This window comes from Ipomoea nil, unplaced genomic scaffold (genome assembly GCF_001879475.1).
Source record: "Ipomoea nil cultivar Tokyo-kokei standard unplaced genomic scaffold, Asagao_1.1 scaffold2662, whole genome shotgun sequence".
NCBI lineage: Eukaryota > Viridiplantae > Streptophyta > Magnoliopsida > Solanales > Convolvulaceae > Ipomoea > Ipomoea nil.
Genome location: NW_017619090.1, coordinates 1,503,657 through 1,523,637, shown reverse-complemented (window position 1 = coordinate 1,523,637; position 19,981 = coordinate 1,503,657). Strand labels below are relative to the sequence as shown.

The 19,981-nt window shown below is 33.9% G+C and overlaps 3 protein-coding genes and 1 long non-coding RNA gene across 5 annotated transcripts; 3 read left to right on the top strand and 1 right to left on the bottom strand.

Moving 5' to 3' along the window:
- The first annotated feature begins 7,675 nt into the window (after positions 1-7,675).
- Positions 7,676-8,731, top strand: LOC109154906 (uncharacterized protein At2g29880-like). Its single transcript, XM_019302646.1, has 2 exons — positions 7,676-8,029; positions 8,120-8,731. Exons 1-2 carry the CDS (start codon positions 7,676-7,678, stop codon positions 8,729-8,731), a joined length of 966 nt encoding a protein of 321 aa, XP_019158191.1.
- Positions 8,732-8,977: 246 nt separating this feature from the next.
- Positions 8,978-10,470, top strand: LOC109154905. Its single transcript, XM_019302645.1, has 3 exons — positions 8,978-9,556; positions 9,670-9,895; positions 9,980-10,470. The coding sequence occupies exons 1-3, from the start codon at positions 8,978-8,980 to the stop codon at positions 10,468-10,470; spliced, it is 1,296 nt and encodes a 431-aa protein (XP_019158190.1).
- A 6,047-nt stretch (positions 10,471-16,517) lies between these two features.
- Positions 16,518-19,415, bottom strand: LOC109154984 (laccase-12-like). The gene is made up of 6 exons (XM_019302723.1): positions 19,239-19,415; positions 18,964-19,115; positions 18,585-18,829; positions 18,313-18,441; positions 17,024-17,959; positions 16,518-16,906 (listed from the first exon to the last, which is right to left on the bottom strand). Exons 1-6 carry the CDS (start codon positions 19,359-19,361, stop codon positions 16,776-16,778), a joined length of 1,716 nt encoding a protein of 571 aa, XP_019158268.1. The 5' UTR covers positions 19,362-19,415; the 3' UTR covers positions 16,518-16,775.
- Positions 17,852-19,919, top strand: LOC109154985. 2 transcript variants are annotated; one of them, XR_002049830.1, is made up of 3 exons: positions 17,852-17,921; positions 18,612-18,738; positions 19,265-19,919. It is a non-coding gene; the product is annotated as an uncharacterized LOC109154985 (long non-coding RNA). The 2 variants fall into 2 exon arrangements; XR_002049831.1 differs by lacking the exon at positions 17,852-17,921 and adding an exon at positions 18,481-18,521.
- Positions 19,920-19,981: the final 62 nt, after the last annotated feature.

The window sequence follows — 19,981 nt, the reverse complement described above, 5'->3', positions numbered from 1 at the left end:
ATTTGTGCAACTACTTAGAACTATAGATGCAACTACTTATATTTTTGAATGGTGTCAGATGATGTTCTCAACAGATTGGAAGATCTACATGAGGAGCTTCCAATGCTTCCAAGTGACAATGCATTATCCACACTCCTGTTTTATGCAAAATTATGAGTCTTACATATAAACCAATGAGTTGAATTTGAAAAGGAAAATAATGGAAAAAGAAATGACAAAATTGTTAATCTCATCTGGATTATCTGCGACACAATGTATGACTATCGTCCATCCATTGACTGGTACACTCGTTATGTTTCTAAGAGGTGTATGTGTTCACTAGGTTAAACTTAGATGTATCTTTTTTTTTTTTATTGAAGTTTCCGAAACTCTTCGACAGTGATGTAGAAATTATATCCATGAAGGTGGATTGAGTGGTTTTCGGCTATGAAGATACTTGTTCCCTGCAGCACTATTTGCACTCTCTGTCTCATACTATAATTGGTAGGTCTCAGTCTAGGTTGAAAAAACAAAGGATGAAGTCTAGTGAAAGCAATAAACAAACTGAGCTTCAAGTTTATTGAAGTGAAAAATTTGTGGACGAAAGTGTTGAATTTGATATTCTTAGATGTTGGAAACTAAATAGTGAGAGATTTATTATTATCTCTAAAATGGCAAGGGATGTGCTAGCAGTTCCTATATCCACAGTTGCCCCTGAAAGTGCGCTCAGTACTAGTGGTAGGGTATTAGATGCATTTAGAAGTTCCTTAACTCCTAAAATTGTGAAGTCCTAGTATGTGCACAATACTACTGGTTGGGGTTACCAAATCAACCTTGAAAAGCTTGCAAAAAGTAATTTATATTCATAATTCATTTTTTGATAGTACTTTTTTAGTTTTTATTTAGTTTATGTTTTTAAAATGCTTTTTATTTGTAGAGTTGGCCACTATAGTGGATGTATTAGACTTGGGAGTGCTGAATAATTGTGATTTTTTTGTGCATTACTGAATTGTGCTTTTTTATTAAATGCTTTTTTCTATCATTTTTGTACTTGTTTTTTTTTTTTTTGAATTATTGAATTGTGATTTGTGAGGCACTGAGGCAAACTGGCAAGTGAAAATTGGGACAATAGCTTGGCAACAATTGAATTGTTACTATCCATGATTCATTTCCATCGTCAATTCTATGAGGTCCCTTGATTGCCTTGAGTAAAAACCATGCATGTACCAATATAAGTTAAGTAAGCCTTAAAGTCTTTTGCCTTGATTCACTTAATCATGAGCGCATGGGTCTTATGGTCATTTGATATGGTATATCACTCTCCCTTACTTTCATTTTGTTTTTACTAATTACTAGTTTTACTACTTTACCAACTCCATTTGTTGTCAATGACGGCTATTATGATACTTCCACCATTTGTCTGAATCAAAGGACTTTGGGTTGGTATGTTGTCCTGAGTTTTGGGTCCTATTCCAAAACTCAAGTAGCAATTTGCCCCCAATCATACCTTAATATGAAAAAAATAGTAATCTGAACTTTTTTCTTTTATCTGCACAATTGTAATTTCTAAAATACATTTATTTAACTAGTATTTCTGTTCATATATTTTCTCAACCTACTGAAACACAAAGAACCAATAACGCCTCCACTAAGACTTGAACTTACAACCTTCCAAATGGAAGTCCAACCCGGGTACCATTAGATTACATAGTCCTGGTAACTAGTATTTGTACTTTGTAGTTGGCATTTGGCTAATGATTTTAAATTTGAGCAATAAGATGATGAATGTTGAGTTGCTGATTGTTGAGTGTTGAATTATGATTATGTGTTTAACGAAGTTATAATTTGTAAACTTGTAATTTGGAGTATTTAAGTCTTATAATTGGACAATCTAATTTAAAAAAAAAAATGTAATTTTGTATATCTCTAAATTTGTATTTTAATTTTTGTATTTGAACTTTTAAAGTTTTAAGTTACTTCACTATCTATAACAATTAAGTTGTAACATGTAATTTGTATTTTGTAACTTGTAAGTTTAATTCACTAGGTTGTAAGGTTGAACTAGTTTAGTTTGGAATTTTTATTTTTTTATTTCAATCTGAGCAAAATCAAAATCGAACATATTCCGAAAAATAAATATCTGATATGATTAATAACTAAAATTAAACGGATTAAATATATATAAATATTAAAAACAAAAAATCGAACGGGTTAGCGGTTTATAAATTGAACTGCCCGAACCCGTCCGCTGCACCAATTGTTATACTGTGGATAAAGAAATGGTGGCAATTATAATTAACAAATTTTGTATTTATAATATGCTAATAACAAAATGAAACTGTAGTACAGTGTATCTAAAATGAAACTAAATAACATGTCTCACATATTGAGTGTATACTGAAGCGTAGTAAATTTGCAAACAAATAAATACCCGGAGTACGGGTAGTCGAACCACAGGGAAGTGGGGTACTAAGCACTAGCTACTAGACTACTCACGAGAAGCTAGTCCCAAAACAAAACAGGTGATTATGGTGATTGAGAAAATTAAATAACTAAATAAACAGATTGATGAAAACAGAAGAGCAAAATAGGGTTCCTGGGATCTAAGTGTTTAATCCCCTAGTGCCAATCAAAGATGTTATATTCAATTCAATTCTAAACCTGTGTGAGAATGCATATGTGGAATTGAATTACTCCCGTACACTCAATCCCTGGTGATTATCCACTCCCGTGCAACAAACACTCAATAAGAACAAGAAACGACATTCGTTAATTCCTAATTACTACCATCTTCCGAACTGGCAATAATTATTAGGAAAAATTGTAAAAAATGCCCCTCTATAATATGTCAATTATCAATTTCACCCCTGAATTATGAATGGTGTAAATGTTGCCCCTCAATTATCAAAATGGTGCACATATAGCCCCTCCCGTAACGGACCTGTGGTTCCCCACCGCTGTCCATCGTTGGTAATTCGAATCGAGGAAGGGAAAAAACAACTAAATTATATATTTACTCTGACTTAACGGTGTCGTACACTAACGGGGAAGCACATGTCCGTTATAGGAGGGGCTATATGTGCACCGTTTTGATAATTGAGGGGCAACATTTACACCACTCATAATTCAGGGGTAACATTGATAATTATCATATTATAGAGGGGTATTTTTTACAATTTTCCCTAATTATTAATTAAATTCCCTAACAAAATTGTCCTTTCCCAAGGCACAACTGTTAAGTGCAAACGAGTGTGCCCTAATTTATGCCTAACTTCCATTCAGACATGAATATGGCTATGAAGCAAGCAATTTAGGCCTTTAATTAGTAGCAACTTAACAACATTCAGATACGCGAATGCAACACAAGTAATAAGAACTGTCATAAATATAATAAAGAAATTAATCTCTTGGCACATAGGTTCATAAACACATTCACCCAAAAATCCCTAAGGTGTTTTAGCCACTCATGGCCATAATAACAATCAAATCAAAATCAGGAATAAACATAACAACGATTGAAGTAAATTTACAACTCCACAACTCCAAATATTATTTAAGCTTTCATGGTAGTTCATCTGAAATATTAATCTCCATTACTATATAAATTTCCAACAGAGGGCTCCGCCGAGGTGATCCTTTGTCACCATACCTATTTATCATTCTTGCTGAAGGGCTCACTGGTCTCATTCGTAAGAAAGAAGAGGATGGTTCTCTCCATGGAATAGCAATTGCTAAAATCGCCCCTAGAATCTCTCACCTACTGTTTGCGGATGATAGTTATTTGTTCTTCAAAGCCACTTCAAGGGAAAGCCAGGTTTGCAAGGACATCCTAAACATCTACACCAATACTACGGGACAAACGATAAATTATGACAAATCTGAGATAGTCTTTAGTAGCAATGTAGAGGAAGGAGTGAAGGAGGAAACGGGAGCATCTTGGGAGTTAGGAGAGGGGGGAACCAGGGGAAATATTTGGGTCTTCCTTCTATTATGGGTAGGAACAAGAGGGAGATCTTGGGTTTCATTAAAAATAGAGTCGTTAATAGGATCCGAAGTTGGAGTGCAAAATTCCTATCCAAAGCCTGTCGGGAGGTCCTGCTGAAAAGTGTTCTGCAAACACTACCCTCTTACGCTATGAATGTATTTCTACTGCCTATTACCACTGTGGAGAAGATTGAGAGGGAAATGAATGGCTTCTAGTGGGGTAGGGAGAGTGGAGGGAGAAAAGGAATCCGGTGGAAAGCTTGGGACTATTTATGCGTGCCAAAGAAATGGGGTGGGATGGGTTTCAGGAAGCTGAGAGCCTTTAATATTGCCATGTTAGCCAAGCAGGTGTGGAGACTGATCAAACACCGAGAGTTGCAGGTCTCAAAAGTCTCCTATGCAAAATACTATCTAAATAGCAATTTTCTGGAAGCTGAAAAGGGAAGCAATCCCTCCTTTATTTGGACTAGTTTGTTAGAGACGCGAGAAATTATAAGGAAAAACACAAGGTGGAGGATTGGAGATGGGGAATCAGTTTTTATTTGGAGGGACGAATGGCTACTAGATAAATCAAAGCCGACAATCTTAACTCCACTCTATACCCTTTCCTCCACGATGCCAAGGTGTCCTCTATCATGAATGATCTAGGTACGAGGTGGGATGAGGAAATTCTCTACGACATTTTCAACCAAAGGGATGCCCAACTTATCATGTCAATACCTCTATCAACCCATAAGAGGAAGGACGAGCTGATATGAGCTGCTGAAGAAAGAGGATGTTACAGGGTTAAAAGTTGTTATCGTGCCATTATGCAGGAGTTGCCAATTACTGGGACCCCAAGTTGGTCATTGCTTTGGAGTATTCATATCCCACCGAGAATGAAAGTTCTGCTGTGGCAAGCATGTACCTCTTGTCTACCTACATCTTATCAACTAAGGCAAAGGAGAGTGGACTGACCTGCAGAGTGCCAACTTTGCCACAAAGAGGTGGAAACAATTATTCATGCATGGGTGAAATGTGAAGTGGCGAGTGAATGTTGGAGACTCTCTTTGAATGTCAATCAGCAGGATGGCCAAGATGACTTCGCAAACTAGATTTGCCAAAATCTAAATAAGTTGGATGAGGGGAAAACTCTTATGGCGGCAATCTGTTGGTCCATTTGGATGGCAAGCAGTGGCGGAGCCACCTTATATGAGCAGGGGGCCTTGCCCCCCCCCCCCCCCCCCCCCAAAACAAATTCTAGAATTAGTATATAGAGTAGCAGTTACCTGTTTCCAATGGCGGCTTGGCCCCTCTCTACAAATCTTTTTTATTTTATTTTTTATTAATATTGTAATGGTTATTTTGTGACTCCCCTCACCCAATATATATAATTTTCTACCCTCCAAGAAAATTTCTAGGCTAGGTTTTGACAAATTATTGTGTGAACCATAATAAAAGTACATTTTTAATATATTAAATGTACATTATTTGTATATTTAATGTACATTATATAAAATAATGTACTTTCTCTAAATACAATATACATTATTAATATATTAAAAATACATTATTTTTGTACTAAATGTTATTTTATAACATATAAAATATGGTCCACACAGTTTGTGTGGACTATGGTCCACAAAATAATGATTGCTAAGTTTTATACACGATCCAAATTCCAAACCTGTAAACCAGAAACGCAATACGCAGACATACAGTCAGATTTTCTTCAATTTTCAAACTGCAAATCTATAGGTACTTTTTCATTTCTTTTTTATTCTTAAAATCTTTGAATTTTTGTTATGAATTATTCTTTATTGGAGATGGATTCATCAGTCCTTACAACAACAAAAAGTTTAGATATTGCATGTAGTAGTTAAATGATAGCTAAATGCCTAAATCCTTTCTTTGATTTCCTTAGTTCACGACGACAACCGCAGTGATCGGCCCCTCGCACCAACGAATCCTGGCTCCGCCCCTGATGGCAAGGAATGATAAAATCTGGAGTAACAAGTCAACCCCCAAGAGTTATCGTGGAGAGGGCAAAAGTCAACCTCAGAAGCTGGAAAGATGCAAATATACCTGCCAATTCTTACCCAAATGATCATCCCAAGTTCATTGTTAAATGGGAGAGACCTCCATCAAGCTGGTGTAAAATAAATATAGATGCTGTTGTTGACAAAGTAGGAAAGAGAATGGGCTTGGGATGGATCCTGCGAGACGAGTTTCGGAAGTTTTATAAGAGGAGTATCCATGCCATGGAAGGGTGTATTCCCGTCATTGGAAGCTGAAGTCATTGCCATTAGGGAAGCACTAAGTTAGCTAAAAGAGAAGCAATTGGACAAAGTGAAAGGTAGAGAAGCAGAAGCTGTAGGGAATGAATGACCTATTGGTTCACCTAGTTTGGTGGAACAATGGAGCTTATGGCAAATGACTTGTTTGCTCTATGGGAATTATTTTGTTGCTGGGAAGGTTGTTTGATACATGGTGGCCTTGGGATTTAATTAGCCGGATGGGCTGTATGATTTGGGAGATTATTTCCCACATGGGCCGAATGGGAATTTAATTCCTAAAGCTGGGTTGATTTAATTGTAAGGCCTAATGGGCCCAGTCCAGGCTTAGAGCATCTCAGATTTGGCTTTGTTGGCCCTTTGAAGTTGGGCAGCATTATGGCCTGATTGGCCTTGGAAGCTGGTTTCATATATGATGGCCGAATGGGCCTCATGGCCCGTTTGGGCCTTTTGGTTAAATTCTTGTGAGCCCTTTGGGCCTTTTCTAGAATAGGCTTTTTAGCCCTTTGTAGTTAGCCTTGTTTGGTTTTTTAGTCTATTATGGACCTTTCTTGTAAGGGCCTTTGGCCCCTTGGTTGGATAGGCTTTTTAAGTCCTTGTATTTGCGGGTCACTTTTGGGTTTAAGGCGTCTGTTTGTAAGGTTTTGGCCTCTTTTGATCATAGAATAAAAGCTTCGGCTTGTTTTAAAAAATAAATAAATAAAATAAAATAAAAAAGACAAAGTGAAAGTTGAATAAGATGCCAGGGTCGTAGTTAAAGGCTTAGGGGGGTGTATTCAATCCAAACTTTTAAATAATTTTAATGACTTTTAACAACTTTCAAAGTTTGGTGGTATTCAATTTAGACTTTTAAAGACTCTTTAAAAGTCTACCTGTATTCGATTCAGACTTTTCAGAAGTCTTTAAAAGTATACAGGTATTCGTTTCAGACTTTTAGAGTCTTTAAAAGCCTACTGGTATTCAAATATTTATCAACTTTCATAGACTTTATCAGAATAGGATTTCTGTAGACTTTTTCTTCATTAATATAAATAGATGAAATCCGACCCTCCAACCTCAAACTTTTCAATTTTCTCTACAAGACTTTTTTTCCTCTATCAACCAGACATCTTTTTCATCAAATTGTCGGTACGTCTATACGTTGTAATTTTTTATTATTATTTTTTTAATATTTATGCAACTTTGTTTGCTGCGAACAGCAGGGTGTTCGCAGCAGATTTTAAATACGCTTATCTGCTGCGAACAGCAGCATCTCTGCTGTTGTTCGCAGCATAAATATTCTATAATTTTTCTTGTAATGAATTGAATTAATATACTCAAATTTTTACAATTTTTTTTTTATAATTAATATAATTTTATGTTATTATATGTTCATTAATTATTAATATTTGTATTTGTGTTAAGTTGAATTATTTGAGGTTCTTATTTATTTGATAGTAATGGGGGATCAAGAAAGGACTAAAGGTAAAAGTAAAGTTAATGGAAATTATGCATTATGGGCACCTGAGGAGAGTAATGAGTTGTTACAACTTATGGTTGATGCGATAAAAAATGGATGGCGTGATAGTAGTGGGGGTTTAAGCAAGTTAACTGTGGAGAAGAGGATACTTCCGGCTCTTAATGAAAAGCTTGGTTGTCAAAGATCGTATGCACAATACCAAAGCAGATTGAAATGGTTCAAGCATCGTTTTAACAATTTTTCTGAGCTTATGCGTCATAATTCTGGATTTGGTTGGGATCCAATCACAAAGAGGTTTACTGCTAGCGATGAGGTGTGGGAAGATTATTTTAAGGTGAGATTTTTATATCGTTTAATTAACATAGATGTTTCTTAAATTTTATATTTTAAATAATTTATTAACTATTTTATTTTCCTTTTCTAGTCTCATCCTACTCATAAAAATCTACGGACAGATACGATTGCTGACTATGACGATTTAGCATTTGTATTTGGAAGTAGTACTGCTGTAGGAAAAAACTCTATCGAATTGGGTGATGAAACTGATGCAAGAATCTATAGTGTTGAAGAAGATAATCAGTGTAGAATTGATCAACTACACTTTGATTTTGCTATCGATGGATTTACACAAAATGATATACAAGTAGATTCTCAAGATCCACGATTATCACAATATACTTCATCAGCACCTCAAGAGATAAATGTGGAAGCAACTTCAACAAAGTATTATAAGAGAAAAAGGAATAGAATTGAATATGAAGGAAATAGTAGTTCAACAGAGGAAACAAATCGATCTAATGTGTTAGATAAATTATCTAATACTCTTGATTCGATTGCGGCTGATATCCATATTTTGGTGCAAAAAAGGGAAAAAGAAAGTGGTTGTTGGGATGCTATTAAGGAACTCCCTGACTTGGATAGTGATACTTGTTTCAAGGTTTTGGAATGGCTGAACACGAAATCAAAGAAAGATACATTTATAAATATGTCACCCCAAGATCGCTATAAGTGGATAATGTTCAAATTGTCCAAATGAGAGTTCATAGTATTATTATTATTAGTACTATTATTAGTTTCATAAATTTTGTTCCATGCATTAACAATATTTGTGTTGGATTTTTTACATGAAGTTTGATAGAATTATTGTTAGTATTACTATTTTTTTTTTTACTATAAATTCTTTTCTTTACTTTTTTTTAAAAAAAAAAATATTTTTTATTGTTTCATATAAATACTTTTGTTTGTAGGTACTATTTAATACCATTTAGGTGATTGATATATAATGTCAAGCTCTAGTATTGATAGCAATGACGACTTTGAGATGGTTGATGTGGAGGAAGAACAAGTAGATGAAGAAATTGAAGAAGTAGAGTTTTATGAAATCATTCAACGTTTATCGGAAATAATTTCTATGATTATACAAGTATTAAAAGAGGTTATTATTGATAATAATGGTGAACGAATTGAACATCCACTAGCTCGACGACCGATTACTTCACGTGGATACAATTACATACAAAACGTATTGGCTGAAGATTCTGATAACTTTCGGCAAGTATACAGAATGTATCCAAATGTGTTTTTAAAGTTATGTCATATTATAAGAGAGAAAACACTTCTAAAGGATACAAGATACATTACTGTTGAAGAAATGGTTGCAACATTTTTACTAACAGTTGGCCAGAACTCTAGATATTGCCATACTCGTGAAACATTTTATCGGTCACACTTTGCTACAAGTAAGAATTTTAACAAAGTTTTAAAGGCTCTTAACACAATAGCACCTGAGATGATGGTCAAACCTAGTTTCACAGTGCCTACACGAATAAGAGAAAGTACAAGGTTTTACCCATACTTTAAGGTAAGCAATAAATCACCCTATTTGATTAATTATTGTTCTATTTTTTATGCGTGTCATAGATATTCTTATAAATGTGAATATGAAATCATATTTATGTGTTGAATTTACTTTAGGATTGTGTTGGAGCTATTGATGGCACACATATTCCAGCAATGGTAACTGGGCGTGATGTAAGCAGTTATCGTAATCGTCATGGAATAATTTCACAAAATGTATTGGCTGCTTGTAACTTTGATTTAGAATTCATATATGTTCTTAGCGGGTGGGAGGGTTCAGCACATGATTCAAATTTGCTAAGTGACAGTTTATCAAGGAGGAATGGCCTTAAAGTACCACAAGGTCAGTTTAGTTTAGTTTTTTTTTTTTTAAAATAATATTAAATAAATTTACATATTGGATAATTAATATTTTAAATGTGTGTAGGTAAATACTTTTTAGTGGATTGTGGATTTCCAAACCGACAGCAATTTTTAGCTCCATATCGAGGTGTACGTTATCATCTTCAAGATTTTTTCGGACAAGGTCGTGACCCTGAAAATGATGTTGAGTTATTCAATCTACGACATTCTTCTTTGAGGAATGTAATTGAGAGGATATTTGGTATATTCAAATCGAGATTTACGATCTTCAAGTCAGCACCTCCATTCCCTTATAAGACTCAAGCAGAACTTGTACTAGCTTGTGCCGGGCTTCATAATTTTCTTCGCAAGGAGTGTCGTAGGGATGAGTTTCCAATTGAGCTAAATGATGATGAATCTCCTTCACCTTTACCGACGAATGATGTAGATAATTTTGAACATCTATTTGAAACTCAAGAGCAACAACGTGAGCATGCCAATGAATGGAGGGCTAAAATAGCTTTGGATATGTGGAGAGACACCCAACAAGGTGAAAACAATTCCAATCAAAGATAATTGTACTAACAAGATGAATATTTTAATTTGTACTTTTTCATTTTAGACATTTTGATAATTATATTACTCAATATTAGTTGTTTCATTAGTACTTGAAATATTTTTGTTGGTTATATTTAGTGAAAATAGATTATATTAATTGATTAATCTATTTTCTTTATGTATAATATAATCTATTTTTGTGACAATCAATATTTATTTTTTATTTTTTTGCAATGCATTAATTTATTTATGGTTTATATAAATATATTTTTGTACGAAAATTATAAATATAATGTATTAGTAGAAGTTATGGAATGTTTGTAAGGGTGTATTCAATTTAGAATTTTAATGACTTTTGTAGACTTTTTAATATGAAAAAGTTTTTAAAAGTCTATAAATGTTTGTCTTATGGATTTTTAAAGACTCTTACAAAGTTGATGAAAGTTTAAAAGATTCTAGGAAAGTCTACGAAATCTCTACAAAAGTCATTTAAAATCCATCACTTTAAAAGTCTTTAAAACTCTTTAAAAGTCTTGATTGAATACACCCCCCTTAGATTCAAAGTTGGGAGTTTTTTCTCTTGATCCGTTATTGTTGGATATTAAAGATATGATCAGTATGTTTGTTAATATTGATATCTTAAATTATTTTTATTTTTCACTATATTATACATCATTCGCACATTTATTTCTCTAAGTATTGTTTTTGTTAAATTTATTGCACAATTTCTTTTCACAATTATACCCGGCCCAAACCTCCAATAAATAATAAGTGGGATATTACATTTTTGGTTTAAAATCATATTACTTTGAACATTCATTTTTTGTTTTAAATCATATTCTTTTAACATTTCAACATTTTTAGGAAAAAAAATGTATGATTACAAATTTAAAATGTAACACAATCGAAATTGAAATAGGACGTCATATCTTTTAAAAATTGAACGAACGACATCAGTTTTTGTGTAAAAATAGACGTGGTATCTCATCAATATTTTTTTTATAAAATAAACATCGGTGTTTAATAAATATTTAATTTTTTTTTTAAATGATAAACGTCGTATCATTTATATTTATAATAAATGATAAATTAACAACATTGGTGTTTTTGCTTGGTGTTAGTTCGTTGTTACTTGAGTAGTGTCTAGATTTGTTGGAATGAATGAAAATTACAACTTGTGCAAATGTCAGGACTACCTTGGAGCTGGCTAGAAAATATAAGGCGTTGGCAAGGCTTTAATCACAGCATATAATTTAGCTTCTTGCTGATAAATATTATAGAGTATTACATTGTAAAGTTACACTAATATCTATATAAAACTAACCTAGCTATCTCTTACTTCCTATAATGGCCCTGTTTGGTAAAAAATTGACCTATAGGCCAATTTTAGCTTATTTGACTACTATTAATTGTTTGATTTAGTTAAAATATCAATATAAATGTTTGGTTAATTAGTTTTTTGCAATTCCAAAAGGCTAAAATTAAAAAAGCTACTCCTTGCAACTTTTTCAATTAGCTTTTTGAGAAAAGAAATTACACCAAACAGCTATCAGCTAACAGCTAATTTACCAAACACTTTTCTACAATCAGCTAATGTTATCAACTATTTACCCTCTAATTAACACAATCAGCTAGCAGCAAACAGCTATCAGCTAACAGCCATTTTACCAAACAGGGCCAATATCTCTAATAGAGAAATAGGTTCCTACAACTGAAATGAAAGACCCTAAAAGTAAAATCATGACAATAATAGCAATGAATATTGATATTAGCCATCTTCCTTTGTTCCCAAATGCTCTTCCTCCAATATGGGGATATGTTGTATTCATTGCTTGTGATGAATCCATACATCTTTGGAGGAGTAATCCAGTGTAACAGCATGCTATTGCATGCTATTAACACCATAAACAAGAGACCTAGCCAACTTCCCTCGGAAAGTGCATAAGGGACAAACAATATCCCTATACCTAACAACATACAATACAACAAAATATTAATAGTTTGTAGAGTATTTAATATCTTAACCACCTTTTACCAAGAAGTGAGCAATTAGGTCATCAATTCCATAAAATAGAAATATTATTTTATATTTTAAGCATAAAAACTAAAATTTTCAAATATGCACTAGTAGAAATCTATATATTTTCAAAGTTCAAATCAGTAAATAAATTATTATTATTATTATTATTATAAAATGATAACTAATGATATATCTAATCGACAATACACAGTAACTTCACAAATCAGGTGTATGTGCATTATATATATATATATATATATATATATATATATATATATATATATATATATATATATATATATTCACAATACATGCATATTGAACTTATTCACAATACATGCATATTGAACTTAAAGAATATAAAAGCTAGCAAAATATATACATGCATACACACGGAACAATACTAAACATTATATTATGGTTGATTTTCCGGTTGAAAATAACCTGAAAAGTCAAAAAATTTTAAAATTGAATAATCGAAATCGACCAAAAACCCTCAGTTATGTTTTTGGTTGACGGTTATAGGACAATTAACCAAATATTTACTCACCCCTTAAACTTTATATAATTCTCCTTTCAAAAAAAAAAAAAAAAAAAAAAAAAAAAAAAAACCTTATATAATTCTTTGTCCACTTTTTGAGGTGATGATCAAAGATGAATGATATTATTTAAGGTGCAGTGTGGGTAAGAAATGTGAATTATGATGAACTAATAAGTATCTAACCTGATAGACTGATAGTGTATTGAGGCCATTGAATGAGGTGCCGCCTTGATCATCATCATCACTTTGAATATAATGAGGTCTCACCTCTCATCTCTCTGCACTGCTACTTTGTTTTAATTTCTTGATTGTTCCATCTACAAAATTTGTGCTAATTTATAGCAGGCCGGATATGCTAATAACAGACTTTAATTTGTATTTGACAAAATTAAATATTTAATTTAATGGATATACACAACTACTCAATGGAAGCAAGTTTAACGTGAATATTAATCCCAAAAAACGCATTCTAGCTGGTGATCTGATCTGAGGTTCTTTTTGCATGCATGCTGCATGCTCCGCATGTATTATACATGCATTACCTAATACTACAAATGGCACAAAATATGCAAATGGCTTTTCCTTATAACTCTCTTTTCCTTACATGCCCGAACCCGTCCACTGCACCAATTGTTATATGGTGGACCATGGTCCATACAGCTGTGTGGATTATGGTCCAAAAACGATACCCTTTTTTGAAGTAAAGAAATGGCAGTCGTTATATTTAAATAATTTCGTATTTATAATGTGCTTAGAATAAAATGAAACTACAGTGTTTCTAAAATAACCTGAATAACATGTCTCACATATTGAATGTATATTGTTAAATAAAATTATAGTTGGATTAGAATGATACTTTAATTGTGCTGTAATAAAACTATATTGTATCTAAAATGAAAATGAATAACAAGTCTCATATGTGTATATTATCAAATGAAACTATAGTTAAATTAAAATGATACTTTAGTTGTGCTGAAATGAAACTAAAGTATGTACAAATTGAAATTGAATAACATGTCTCACATATTGAATATATATTGTCGAATGAAACTATAGTTATATCAAAATGATACTTTACTTGTGTTGTAATGAAACTACAGTGTATATAAAATGAAATTGAGTAACAATTTCACATATTTGAGTGTATATTCTCTAATAAAATCGTAGTTGAATTAAAATTGTACTTTAGTGGTGTTGTAATAGGCAAATTATGCTATGAGCACGTGACCACGTTGTAAGGTGGGCACGGTTCCATATTCATAATTTCTATACTATAGATTCATAATTTCTATACTATAGATACATAATTTCTATACTGTAGATTCATAAAATTTATACTTTAGATTTCAATTGTTGAACTCTGTTTTCACAAATCAGAGAACTATATGTTCATAATTTGATAACTATACAGTTTAGAAATTATGAATTTACAGTACAGAAATTATGAATCTACAGTACAGAACTACAGATATTATAAATATGTCGTAGTATAGAAATTATGAATCTACTGTATTTAAATTATGAATCTAAGGTTTAGAAATTATGAATCTACAGTATAGAAACTATGGATCTACAATATAGAAATTATGAATCTACAGTATAAAAATTATGGATATGGAACCGTGCCCACCTTGCAAGGTGGGCACGTGCTCACAGCATAATGTTCCGTTGTAATAAGACTACAGTGTGTACAAAATGAAATTCAATAACATGTCTCAGATATTGAGTGTATAATGTCAAATAAAACTGTAATTGAAACAAAATAAGATTTTAGTTGTGCTAAAATGAAACTATAATGAGGGACGGAGCCAAGATGGGAGGGTGCGGGGGGGGGGGGGGGGGCAACGACAATAGAAGTTTACTAAATCAAATACGTTGATATCCATTTAACATATTTCAACATAATCAATATGTTATAAATTTACTAAAATTTAGATCTAGATCACAATCCGTGAACTCTGCAATATACCATAATCTGTCAACAAATCACGCATAATAACCAGACAAAAAAAGAGCTAAGAATCTGCAGTAAAAGAGGAAGAAGCGGCAAATGAAGAGGCAGTTAGTTGGTTACCAAAAATGGATTGACTTCTTGCTCTTCCTCATCGAAAGGGTTGAGATCGGCTGGCTGATTTATGGTGTAATTAAAACCTTCAAATTCGCCCAAAAAAAAAAAAAAAACTCTCTAGAAAAACTAATTAATACGAAAATAAATCAGTTTTGAAGGAACACTAGAGTAATTCATCAAAATTCAAATGATTCAAAAATTCAAAAAGAAAAAGGAAAAATTACTGTAGACTTGTAGCGTGAAGAAAAAGATATGAACTATTGTCTACTTGTCTGGTATGAGATTGAAAGCCAATAAAAATTATGTATAAAATTTACTCTAAAAGCTTGATTGAAGGGGCCAAAACATTTTGATAAGGGAAAAATTTCTACACTTTCCACTTTGTTAAGTGGCATTATAATATTAAAAAAAAAAAAAATTGAGAAGAGGCTGCACTGTCCATGTGGCTCTGTCCCTAACTATAATGTATATAAAAAGAAACTAAATACATCACACAATTAAAATTAATTGGACATAGCGAGTATTATTTCTTTTAATGACATCGTTTCACTGCATAGGGCTACCTATGGGATACAGGCATACAATAGTGGTCCGGGAAATCGGGAATTAAAGTCGGGTCACATTTTAGCGGGAAACCATTCAGGAATTCAGATATAACCAAATTGACCCGCTAAATTAACTACTTTTTCTTAAATTCAAACCCTAGCCTAATCTAAGGCTTCAGTTGAGCTGTTTTGGAAGAATATCAAGAAAAAATTCTCTTTATGAACTCCAGTAGACACCGAAAGGTACGATGAATCCTACATCTTTTCCTGATCATTAGACCCCAATCCCCATTTCCTAGTTTGCATAATGGGGATTTTGTTTATTGCTATTTCTAAATGCAAACGCTGTAAATTGATTTTCGTTTTCTTTGGAAAACTAGAAAAGTTTTTATTTAATCTTTCTGGATTTCTGTTCTCTTCCTCCTTTTTTCAGAATTCAAGTTTGATTTTGAACTAAAGCCTTACACTACACGTACTCTATAGTCTATCCTGTTCTTGTAACATACTTTTTCTTTCCCCTGGGAAGAATGATTCAGGTGTGCAAAGAGTGGATGAACAAACCTTGGGAGATCAACCGGGATGAGGTACTATAAATTTTACATCTTTTCCTATAAGTTCCCCTTTCATTGTTTCTACAATGCGAATTCTAATCATTGCCAGTTTCTAAATGCAAAGGCAGTTAATTCATTTTCATTCTTATTGGAAAAGGAAGTGAAATTTTCGATTACTATTATGGATTTTTTTTTTTTTGTTTAACACATTTTTTCTCTGCTCAAGAATTGATAAGATCAAGTGTATTTTAGGTGCTCAATATTATGCAAAGTTAATGCAAATAGTTAAAAACCGAAACAAACTTCAGTTCATAATGCTACAAAGAATTGAATACAAGGAAACTACAATCATTGAACACTGAATTAATGTCAAATTCAAATGAACACTGCTTTGTTTTGCACTGTCAAGTTTCACCCTTTATCCAAACAAAACACAATTAAAGAAATGCAGGCGAATTGAAGGTGGATGCTAGAAATGAAAGTAACTAGCCAGCCCCAAATGCAGGGAATAAAATTGAGGACTATACTTAGAAGCTAAAGCATGAAAAGTTTATTTTTTTGGATTTTGTTGAATGGTGTGAGCGGATGTTCTCAACTCTCAACAGATTGGAAGATCTGCAGGAGGAGCCTCCAATGCTTCCAATTCAGTAACTCCGTTCTCCACTATGAAAGCCATGGCCAACCCCCATGTAATGTGGACATCCAAGTGACAATGCATTATCCAAACTCCTGTTTGATGCAAAATTATTATGAGTTAGTTTATATATAAGCAACCAATGAGCTGAGTTTTATTTGAAAAGAAGAAATAAATGAAAAAGAATTGACAAAATTGTTAGTTAATCTCACCTGGATTATCTGCAACAAAACGGATGACTGTCCATCCATTGACTGGTACACTCGCTGTGTTTCTAAGAGGTGGGTTCACTAGGTTAAACTTAGCTGTATCTTTTTTTGGATTGAAGTTTCCAAAACCCTCGGCAATGATGTAGAAATCATATCCATGAAGGTGGATTGGGTGGTTTTCAGCTGTGAAGATACTTGTTCCCTGCAGCACTACCTGCACTCTTGCCCCATATTTCAATCTGTACACCTTTGTTCCAGAAGCAGGTTGCCAAAGTGATCGGCTAACATTACCAGTATAATCAAACTTAGCTGGTGGAGCGGCTGGAAAGTCAGTTGTGAAAACTCCTGGGATACCTTGGTGATGTGCCTGCAGTAGTGAAAAGTTGGATGGGAGCACAAAAGACACATTGTTCATGCTGGCAGTGAACCGAGTTCCATTTGGTCCCTGACAATTTTGGGAACTTGCGCCCTTGGGGCAGTTATTGAGTCCTAGACCAACTGTGATAAAGAGGTTTTCGTCAATTTCAGTAGGCACCTCAACATTTCTTAGACTTCTGAAACTCTTTGTGAAGGCTGTGGCGGTTGCTGTATCATTATACGCTGGTAGAGATGGGAGAACCGGACTTGTCTGACCACCCTTGTACTGTAGGATGGCTGTGGTTGTAGTGTTATCAAACGGTGCACCTTGTGCACTGGCATATGCTCGTGCTGCCATGTAGTAACGGGCCGGTGGTTGATTGGTGTTAATTAGGACATCAGTAGTCTGGCCTGGACCCAGCATTATGACTGAGGTTGTAAAGGGCTTCACATAAGATGCATCCGCTCCAACCACTGTGAGTGTGTGGTTGGCTACCGAGAAGAAAAGCTGTTGATTGAGTGCAGCGTTGATAACTCTAAGGAGGTTAGTCTCGCCTGAGTCCACTTGGACTACTACAGTTTCTGTATCAAAATATAGTAAAAGTGATTAATTTCTTAATAACTGCCAGCCAACCCAATGAAGAATGAAATTTCATGCTTGGTCATTCTGGATTGGCTTTGAAGTCTGAAATTTTCTTAAAAACTGTGTTCTTTGCTTCAATTTGCTAGTTCTTTCATAAATTAAATTTTTAATTCATGGACAGTTTTGGATTAGTTTAATGGATGCTGGATCTTAAGACTTTTAGCCATTTTACTGAAATCCTTACCGTCTATGATGCAGAACAGCGCAATCATGTCTGTTTTTTTTTTTTTTAATATCTATTGAAAATTGTTTCAAGGAAATGCTGGAGACTAGAAGTGCTCATAAAGCTTACCTTGGCTGGAGCACTTGTACAGATCACCAGGTTGACCATTGATAGTGAATGCATTTGATACATTTGGAGCTGCTCCAGTTTTCTGAGCTTGTCTTATGACATCAATGGGGTTTGCATCCCACCACTCACCTGGTCATCATTGTTATCAAAACGTTTTCAGAAAATTTTGTTTAAAAGCAAAATATTGCAGAAACTGGAGGCCAAGAGCAGTTAAAGAATTGTTTGCTTAATCTTTTCGTCCATTTAAGCCTTTGGTTAACAAGGAAACTCACCAAGTATAACGGGCGTTTCTCTTGTAGGCTTAGAGAATGGATAGGATTCCCCTGCCCTTGGGTGGATGATAAGAGCTCCATAGACAGTTGCCCTAAGCCATGAGCTGTGGGCATGCCACCAAAGTGTTCCTTCCTGACCGTTAACTGTAAATCTGTAAGTATAGCTCCCTCCTGGTCTAATTGGGCACTGTGTAATGAACTCTGGTCCATCTGCCCATGCTGTTCTAATCTGCCGGATACCATGCCTTTTTTGGTACATAATGAGGAGACAAAATAAAAAAGTATTATAATAAGCCAATAAATTCATTTTCTTTATTTGCAAATATATTTACTAGTAAATTGGTTCACTTGGAAAGTATTGCTTTGTTTATTAACTTACCAGTGAATGGTGACATTGTATTGTGCCTTATTGATAACCTTGATCTCTAAGGTATCGCCATTGTTCACTTCCAAGGTTGGTCCAGGGAACTGTCCATTCACCGTTATTGTGTTATGGGTATTACACAGCCTCTTCACTGGTGTTGCTTGAATCTGTTACATAACAACTCACATCAGTATCCTCCGGTTTCTGATCGAGAGCCAAATAGAAACCAAATGAAATTGAAAAATTAAGAACCAAAGAAAGAGTATAGTTAAGACTGATCGAATTCATACAACAAACTGGTGCTTGTGAACTTCAGCATTTGCCAAAGAAAATGCATTTGCATAGAGAACCAGAAGGCCAATGAACAAGAAAGGGCAGAGCGGTTTAGCAATGCTGTGGCTGAATGCTTCCATGTCGCACTTCGGGGTTTATCAGGTAATGATAGATGTTTTATGGTTTTACTTGGTGAAGAGAAAGAGTAGCAATGCCATTCTTTTATACTGGGGGATGAGGTTGGTAGATTTGGTTTCAGCATGATTGTCAGCTTAAAGGGCATACTTAGTTCAACCCTATAGGAGTTGGTGCATCCACTAACCTATCAAACTGCTAAATTCTCATAATACTTTGCTTCCTTAGACTTTTCTTGAGCATGTTTTTCTATGCATAAGCATCATTAGATTTTGCTTCACATTTCACCTTTCAATTATTCCTTGTAACTGAAAGTTCATTGTTTTGCATAATAGTTTGGTGGTCTACTAACCAGATTAATGTGGTGGGAAGGTTGAAGAAACAATATGAAAGGGCTAGGAAAATGGGTATATGCTTTTTTCTGGAGTTGTTAATCTTTACTGTGCTGGGTATTTATACGGTTTGATATTTTCTTGGCTGGCCTTCGTTCACTCCTGATAGAAGATTGTATATTTGTATTGGTGTTGTTTTGTCACGTTTCTTGTAGTCATTTCGTGTTTCTTAGAAAAAAAAAAAATTTGACTAATTTACTTTATCTAGTTATCTATCACAGACTCATAATTAA